The sequence below is a fragment of the Eurytemora carolleeae genome, unplaced genomic scaffold (assembly GCF_000591075.1).
Source record: "Eurytemora carolleeae unplaced genomic scaffold, Eaff_2.0 scaffold208, whole genome shotgun sequence".
In the NCBI taxonomy this organism is placed as follows: Eukaryota; Metazoa; Arthropoda; class Copepoda; order Calanoida; family Temoridae; genus Eurytemora; species Eurytemora carolleeae.
In genome coordinates this window covers 45860-55146 of record NW_019396170.1, presented here as the reverse complement: position 1 = coordinate 55146, position 9287 = coordinate 45860, and the positions used below count along the sequence as shown (strand labels likewise).

Sequence of the window (9287 nt, the reverse complement as noted above, 5' to 3'; positions counted from 1 at the left end):
GTTCCTTTTTAAAGTACACTTCTGACTGCTGAGTGATTTCGCATAAGGGATATTTTTAAACATCTGAAAAAAAGAACAAAAATTAACTTATTTTTTCAAGGAAAATGAAAAGAAAGAAATTGGAACAAGACACAAAGAGCAGAAAGAGGAGAAAAATAAAACTCTAAAAATTAAAATTATATTTTAAACATTCTGCATCTATTCATTTCAAATCGAATAATATCTGAGTAGTAAAGTAAGGTTATTTTATTGTATGTATATTGTATATGCAAAAATAATTTGTTATTAAAAACGTTGAAAAAGACTATTTCCAGTATTTCCGTCCCACATTTTTATATGTGCAATGTATTGTCATTGAAGCAGTTCATCTCACAATCAAATATAGACCCTGAGCTTCGCCATTCTCCATCCTGCAGACCACTCAACTAAATCATGAATCATGTATTAATTTTATGAATAATTCTTTTAAGTGAAATAAATTTTAAAAAGTTAATCAGAATTTTGAGATCTTTGAACTCTATTGAAATACATTTTTTTAGTCAGAGGGACGTTGGAAAAATTAAGTAAATTAACCACCCTCTAAGCAAAAGTTTCAGAAAAAAATCGTGCATTTTTATCTCAAAAGCATAACAAGTAAAATAATCACTCGCTCTGCAAGATTCGTGAAAAAATCTTGAATTTTCATCTTAAAAGAGGATAAAATTACTTTTTACGGGAAATAAAAAATGTTACTTAACCATGAGTTCCCTGGACAATAAAGTAATTGTAAATAGTTCAAATCAAAGTCCTGAAATATGTCCTTCAGATTTACCTGTCTAAGTGATAAGGAATGCTGAAGCAACCCAACACTCTTCATATGTATATGTTGGCTTCCATCATCCCTTGATGACACCTCCAGACCACTCACCACCTCCTGCCCAGGCTCATCTAGATGCCTCAGTATATGTGAACTGTATAGGTTAGGTTGGGATTTGTGTCGGATAAAACTGTTCTCCCTCTCCTCCTCTGGTGCAATCTTGCTGAAGTTCTTGGTGTGCAGTAAAGGACGCCTTACAACCTTTACAATCCCCTCTTTGTTCTTCAGGTAGAATACTATTTCTTGCTGAGTTATCTTATACATCTTGGAGTTCTCATCAGTCTGCAAACTGTCAGCACTTTGATTCTTAAGTATGCTTTTAGGCTTTTTCCCTCCTGAGAAGGAAACCTGTCTTGCTGTTGAATTGGAACTCTCAGATGATTTAGCCTCTGAAAAGTCAGCAAGGCCATGAGAATTAATATTCATAATCTCTGCACTAGATTTCTTTGTTTTCTTATCAACATTGCTAACTCTATTACTAATGCTTGAGTTTCTGTCCACCTTCTTATCTCCACCAGATATTTGAGTTTGGATTTTTTCCTTCATGTTGATATAGTCTGTAATATGTTGATATCTAGCTCCAGTTGACCGCCCGTTGGTTCTTTGTTCTGCTTCTACAATACAGGACTCATCTGACCGGTCAAGCTCCTGGTCAAAGCTTCTGACACTGGCCTCTTCTTGAAAGCAGGATTTCTCTGAGGTTGGAGATACTTGAAGGTTCTCTGTTGATATCCAGTTAACAATGTATTCCTTTTTGGATTCTGTACTGAGCCCTGGAGGAGGTAGAACTTTTGGGTCTCTCATGGTTGATGTTCTTTGTATTTTTGATTCTTCAATTTTTATATCCTTTAAGGTCCAAATCTTAGGATTCACATCAACAGTGTGATTAAGTTTCTTTTCACAGTACTCAATGTCATCTTCATACTTCCCCTGAACATGTTCCTCCACAACCTCTGCATATTCGGAATCTCCGATGTAATAATGATCATCACGGAATGCATATTTAGAATTGTCACTGGATCCTTCAGACTGAATTTGAATATCTTGCTTAACGTACTCTGTCTCCTGGGTTGATTTTGACAAATCTAAATGACCAATAATATTGCTGCTGGACCTAGACCCAGAAGTGTTTCCTATTTCAGAAAATATTTGGTCATTTTTCTTCTTTAATAACTTTGCAGAGGTGTCATGTGATACTCTGTTAGAAACACTTTCTGTGATAGTCTTTTTCTTTTTCATCTTTTTTTCTTTCTTTTCTTTGAAATCTTTCTGTACTGTGGAAATATCCTCGCTAGTCATATTCTTTTGATCCCAGTTGAAGTTGATCAGCTCAACTGCCAAATCTTTGCTGCTATAAGTGTTTTCTGTGTTTGTGTTTATAGTATCATGGCAACTGTTTTGGGTTTCTTTTTCACCATCATTCATAGTTTTTCTTCCTGTTTCTTGCTCCACTTGTACTGAGGCAAAGTTGGCATGATTGTCATGTTTTAAGATTTGAACTTCATCATCATTATCTCCTTCTCTAATTTCTGATAGATTGTTTTTCCATCGTTTGGAGCGGAACTTTGACGGCATGGGAAACTTTGATTTAGCCATCAGTAAGTGATCTTCAAATACTTCCTCTTCATATGTTTTTCCATTGTAAATAAATGTTGAGTCAGTTTTATTAATTGCGCTCGTATTATTCCAATAGTAGTTTGTAAAACTTTCATTTCTCTCAGAAACTCCATTATCTGTTTCAGTTTTAATAAGTTTGCTTTTATCCGAGGAACTACTACTACTACTGCTACTATTGCTACCTCTTCTAGCCAGGCCAGCAACAAGATAATCTTCTAGATTATTAGATGAGTTTTGTAATTTGTTATTTTCAATTACATTGATATTCTCTGTTTTGCCAAATCTGTCATTGTAGATCTGGTTTATGTTGACATCATAATTCTTTTCCAAATGATCACCGCCTGTGACATGAATATCATGTTCTACTGGAACTGATGTATACCCTCCTTTGGAAGCGGCAATTATCTCATTATCTACTCCATACCTTTTCTTTCTGTCCCTTCTGTACAAAAAGAATGAAAGAATGGCACATAGAAGAAACAAAAGCAGAATTGCTAACAATATGCCAACTATACCACCAACAGGAATAGCTAGGCCACCAACATCAGCTGGAGCTTGAATGTCAAGGCTTAGATCAGATCTGGAAGTGTACAAAATATTTCCGAATGAATCAAGCTGAGTGGACACACAACTTAGCATCTTGTTTTGATCATTTCTGTTTCCAGTATAGGTAGCTGGGAGAACGACATCAAGAAAGGGTTGAATTGCCCCTGGATCAGTTGCCTTAATAGATTTAATGCCATACATTTTTAGATTTACTTTTAATTAAATTTAAATTAAATTAGATAATTTTCTTTAAAATTAAACAAGAAAACACTGAAAGTATGATTTTAGTAACTTAAATGTGATGGTACATTTTTTAAATGAAGAATGGCTTATACTTTATTTCCTTTCCTTTAGTTACAAGCTCTGAATTTAAAGTGAAATAAAAAAACTTAGAAAACTATATTTCAGCTCGATTTCTTATTACTGTCAAATATTTTTAAAAATTTAAGCTAAAATTTAAATAAAAGAAATTGGGACTCACCGGTCGTCCAGGCCTGATATTATCTGTGCCTTCAATTGTTAGTTGAGGTTCAGGATAACCTCCAATAGACTGACAAACAAGGTCTTCTGCCTCATTTTCTCGAACACTGAGCTGGTTTCTCACCCCTACCCAGGAAACTTCAGCTTCTTTTCCAATTTCCAGGTCTGTAATTCTAGAGACAGACTTGAACTGTGTGTTATCCACCAAGACACAGCGCCATTGTCCAGCATCTTCTGCTGTTACACCTGATATAACAGCACTGCAGTCATTTCCGCTTCCGGTTAGGGTTATATGTGGATATCCTTGGCAGAGAGCGTTTACTCCTCCAGCTTGTGATTGACACTGGCAGGCTAGTCCTCCAGGTCCCTCCCAGATACAGATATACCAGGGTAGGGTGGAGGTACAGGATAGGGTTGCTGTAGATCCAATTGGTAAAACTGTTCCTGAAGAAGGTGTTATTGAACTTATAGATATCTGTCCATCTATTCTAATTGTAAACAAGAGAACACAAAATACGCGTAAAAGCATGTTTTTTAACACTTGGGGTTCATTGCAAGCAGAATTATTTTTTTAAACTGACTGCTGCAATGATTCATAGTGATAAAATTCTTATCTCTGAATTAACCTGGCTTGGCTTGACTCAAGATAAGCCTGGCAAAGCAAACTAGCATTAATACACACACACACAAAATACTTTTTACATATAATTTATTTACTTAAATTTATTTATTTTTTACTGCAATATAGCATAGGTTTAAAAGTAATAATTTGTTTTCCTGAGGGTTTTTAGAAAGTTTACAATATACGTCCAAAACAAATATAAATGCCTGTTTTCAGTGTTATCTTTGTTTGCCCTTATAGTTTTATTATTCTTTAAAATACAAATATAGCACAGTTCTTAAAATATTAATTTTTTCAACAACTTAAGGCAAAAGTAAGTAAAAAAAGGCTTCCCCAGGATTATGCTAAATACTCCTTTTTGATTTAATTTAGGTGCAAGTGTTTCCAGACTTTAGTTTTCAAATATTGTTCTTCAAAGGATAAGTAGCTTAGCGAAACTCAAGTTAAAGACAAAAGTCCGGTCTTTTCAGGGTAATAAAAAAATGAAGTCAAACAAGATAAAAAAAATGAAGTCAAACAAGGTAAAAAAAATGAAGTCAAACAAGGTAAAAAAATGAAGTCAAACAAGGTAAAAAATACCATAACTTAAATTTGGTAAAACATCTTTTTTTCTTTTTCACAGTATGCACAGAAAACTAATTTTTTAAATGATTTAAAAATAGTTATAACTATTTATAAATGTGTATTATAATACTAATATAGCTAATGGTGTATTATTAATAAATAACAGTTCATTAATTACTAAAAAACAAAGAAACGACTGTACTGAGTTCAGGATTTAAAGTCTTACTTACTTTCCTCTCAAAGGAATTCTGTTTTAGGATTCTTTAACAATTTAATTAGAACGTTAATTATGTATGTATGTATATATTTATTTTGTTTTTAGAGATCCAAACCAGTATGCAAATTATGCATCAATTTTCAAGATCGGGTCGATATCATTAACCAACCAAAAACATAGTTTCATTAACCAATCAAAACATAGTTTTATTAACCAACCAAAACATAATTTCATTAACCAACCAAAACATAGTTTCATTAACCAACCAAAACATGGTTTCATTAGCCAACCAATACATAGTTTTATTAACCAACTAAAACATAGTTTTATTAACCAACCAAAACATAATTTTATTAACCAACCAAAACATAGTTTCATTAACCAACCAAAACATAGTTTCATTAATCAACCAAAACATGGTTTTATTAGCCAACCAAAACATAGTTTTATTAACCAACCAAAACATAGTTTTATTAACCAACCAAAACATAGTTTCAATAACTAAAACATAGTTTTATTAACCAACCAAAACATAGTTTCATTAACCAATCAAAACATAGTTTTATTAACCAACCAATACATAGTTTTATTAACCAACCAAAACATAGTTTCATTAACCAACAAATACATAGTTTTATTAACCAACCAAAACATAGTTTCAATAACTAAAACATAGTTTCATTAACCAATCAAAACATAGTTTTATTAACCAACCAATACATAGTTTTATTAACCAATCAAAACATAGTTTTATTAACCATCCAATACATAGTTTTATTAACCAACCAAAACATAGTTTCATTAACCAACCAATACATAGTTTTAATATCCAACCAAAACAGAGTTTTATTAACCAATCAAAACATAGTTTTATAAGCCAACCAAAACATAGTTTTAATATCATAATTTTGGCCTGAAACAGTCGTTTTCCAATTCCACAGTTTAATAATTTGATAGGCTTCACTGTATAAGAAAATCTGGACCAAATTCTTTCCATTTTTCATTACAAATATGAAATCCTAACTTAAGTTAAGAATATATTCTAAACTCCGCCCTCTCTGGGTACAAATTGAAGTAAAAACGTTCTAAAAAGTTATGGGAAAACTGTTAAGTATAATATATCCCAAAACTGAGGCAGTTTTTGCCTGGATTTTCAGGCTTTATAGATGAATAATATGTTTCTGTGTTACAAACACACCTTCATTTATTATTATTTACTAGCTAGGAAACCAAGCTTTGCCTTGAAAATAATTGTATAAACTAAACCTAAAACCTTTAAATCAAACAAGGAACAACTCGTGGTTCTAAAAAGTTCTCGATTCCAAAATTTGAGGTAAATCGGTCAAAAGGTTCATGAGTTTATTCAAGTTTGTTAAAAGTTTCAAAGCCTTCCATACATTTTATCGATTTTTTAACACCCACAATTCTTCAAACGAATTTCCATCATTTTAGATGAAAAAAATACTTTGAGTTTTACAGACTGGTTAATTTTGATTACTCCATCTGCAAGGTTTGATTTTTGAAGCACTAGTTCACTAGTACACGCCAATGTATGATTTATCAGGAAACAAGATTACTCGACACGGCAAAGTATTATTTTTAAAGGTTAGCTTAAGTGGGATTGTATGATTTATGATCAATATTACTCTACACAGCAAAGTATGGGTTTTAAAGGTTACTTACTTTGCACGGTAAAGTTAGATTTTTTAAAGGCAAAGTATATATTTTGTTAATTACTCTACGCCGCAAAGTAGGATTTTTTCAAGGTTACTCAAAGCGGCAAATGCATGAATTGCTCTTTGAACTAATAGATATTATTCCAAAACTTTAACCCCATCCCCCCCCCTTTCTATCCCCTTCCTTTCGAAGTACAAATTGTACTTTAGAATTAAAAAGTAAAAATTTTGCTATAAAAATGGAAATGAAGAAGAATTTTGAAAAGAAACTAGAAATTTCAATAAAAATCTAATTTAGTTTTGAGCAAACTCTTAACCATTCATTTATTCTTTATTAAACAGTCTTTAAAAGTAAGGTTCTTACAATATCTAACCTGTGTACTTTCTTTTAAAAAAATGCATTTAACAAACAAAAATGTTTAATTTTGATTCGAGGGGCACTAAAGCTTTAGCCCGGTGAGCCATTAAACATTTTAGAAATAATTCATGTAAAAAATTATCATTATTATTATTATTAAAAGTAATTCAAGCCTATCTAAAATTCTTCCTATTGTAATTGCAAATTAAATTAAAACTAGAATTTTAATATTTTGATAAATTATTATAATATTTATTGTTCTTGCTAAAAATGTGCATCACTCTTATTCTAAAAAGTTAAAATTCTAAAGTAAAATTTCACAAAAATGCGAGTTTTATGGAGAAAAAAAAGTCCAAAAATGTTATTTCTTAAATCTCATCGATGTATTATGGTAATTTACAAAAGGAAATATCCGGTATAAGATTAATCAAGTTATAAATGGATCCTTGCTTTTTTTTAATCGGATGTTTCTGTTAAGAGAATTTGCTTTATATTTTTCTCCACGGGGTTCAGGGACACAGTTGAATGCTTTCTATAAAACCCTCTTAACAATCTAAAATGAGAAGTTTCTTTGATGATGATTCTTTTAATACACTTTTTCATTCTAGTAAAAAATTTGTTTATTTTTTCAAGAAACATATTTAATTGTCATTGTAATTGTCATTTGTATTTCTCTAAACCCATAAAACTTGCTTTTATAGTGTTCCACAACATTTCAAACTTAAATTATCTGATTAGCTGATGTAACAGAATTATTTTGAAATATCTAAGGTGCAGGACATTGGGTTTCAAAGATATAGGGATTATAAAGTAAGTATTCGTGGCAAAGACCCAATTCCTTTATCATCTCCTCCCCCCCTTGAAACCTTTAGTTTCCCCAATGCTGTTTTAGTATTTGATCTGTGTTTACAAGTTTATGATTTGAGTATATATCTAGGTTTAAAATTGTGATTTCAGAAACTCAGTCCCTGTTTTCCAACAGAGGGAAGAGATAAGGATATTAGACATGGTCTTCAGTTTACTCAGGACATTCAGAACATTTCAGTAAATCAAGCTACAGGACAAAACAGAGCAAATTAGTAGCTACAGGACAAAACAGAGCAAATTAACAGTTAGAGGACAAGACAGAGCAAATCAACAGAAAGAAGGAGTGCAAAACAGAGTGAATTAGAGAAAATCTTCATCGAGGGTAATTACTGTTCTTTTTTAGAAAGGGCATTAAGTTGATATTAATATAAAATACTTTGTTAAAACTCAAATTAAGCCTCTTTTTTAGAAAGATTAACAATAATTGAATCTTTGCCACAAACTCTGATTTTCTAAATAACATATCTTCGCATCTAAATGTCGTAGACCTTAGATTGTTCAAACAATGAACTCTGTGAGATCAAATCATCTAAGTTATGAATGAAAGGTTTACATCTTCAGGTTAAAAAGATATTGCGATTAGAAAATTTGAGATTGGAATGACGGATTTAAATCCTTTGTATAAAGAGTACCAGAGTACCTTCCTGAATAGTTCAATTCTCCAGTTAAACCATGAAAAGTGTTGGCTCTGAACTATAAATAACGTAAATTCAAGCTAAAGGACCTTCCATGGAAATACTGCATGGCAATGCCCTAAACACAAAGTTACACTGAAAAGCTTTGTAGCTGATAAAGTATAAATTAGACATCCATGTATTTAATGTTAAAAAATGATTATTTTTAACTGAGCTTTGCGACTTGCGCATTTCTACAGCAAGAAAAATATATAGGAATTATCCAAATTCAACACTTTTAACACAGAAAAAATAATTTCAAGGGTACCGTGGTGAATCTGAAGTTCTGAACCATCTATCACAAACATTTTCAGATTGTTTGGCATTCCCTAAGTAAGGTCTTTTAAATTATGAATATATTGCACTTTTTTCTTGCTGACAAATGATATCCTTCTCATAACCTGCCTGAGTTTTCTAATCCAAACTAAATCTTGATTAAGACCTTTATTTCCGAACTATTCCCAGTTTTTTAACTCTATAAATTGATTTTTTCCTGCAGATGTAAACACTGTACACTTAGCTTATAGAACATAACTCAAATTTTTACTGTTATTTTTTAAATAAAGGATTTGATTCTTAGATTTTCTAATTCCTATATCTTTGCATTCAATTTTGTTAAGCGTTAGACATTTCAAACTATAAATTCTGTCAGATCAAATAATCTATGTTTGAAATATCAAAGATATAGATTAGAAAATTTGAGTTTGTGGTAAAGACTCAATTCCATTTAAAGGAATTGAGTACTTGTCATAAACTCTGATTTTCTAATCCTAAAATCTTTGCTATGTTTCAACTATAAATTCAGCTAGA

The 9287-nt window shown here is 31.5% G+C and overlaps 1 protein-coding gene across 1 annotated transcript; it reads right to left on the bottom strand.

Moving 5' to 3' along the window:
* Positions 1 to 228: 228 nt before the first annotated feature.
* On the bottom strand, positions 229 to 4087 carry LOC111697088 (uncharacterized). Its single transcript, XM_023466966.1, has 3 exons — positions 3501 to 4087; positions 812 to 3196; positions 229 to 425 (listed from the first exon to the last, which is right to left on the bottom strand). The coding sequence occupies exons 1-3, from the start codon at positions 4026 to 4028 to the stop codon at positions 333 to 335; spliced, it is 3006 nt and encodes a 1001-aa protein (XP_023322734.1). The 5' UTR covers positions 4029 to 4087; the 3' UTR covers positions 229 to 332.
* Between the last annotated feature and the right edge of the window lie 5200 nt (positions 4088 to 9287).

Excerpts from the sequence above, each read along its gene's own strand:
- LOC111697088 (XM_023466966.1), bottom strand. The coding sequence starts at position 4,028 with ATGCTTTTACGCGTATTTTGTGTTCTCTTGTTTACAATTAGAATAGAT. Across the intron at positions 3,197-3,500 it reads ATATCAGGCCTGGACGACCG|GCAACTGATCCAGGGGCAAT; the intron begins GTGAGTCCCAAT and ends AAATCTATTAAG. Across the intron at positions 426-811 it reads ATTCCTTATCACTTAGACAG|TTGAGTGGTCTGCAGGATGG; the intron begins GTAAATCTGAAG and ends TTCATGATTTAG.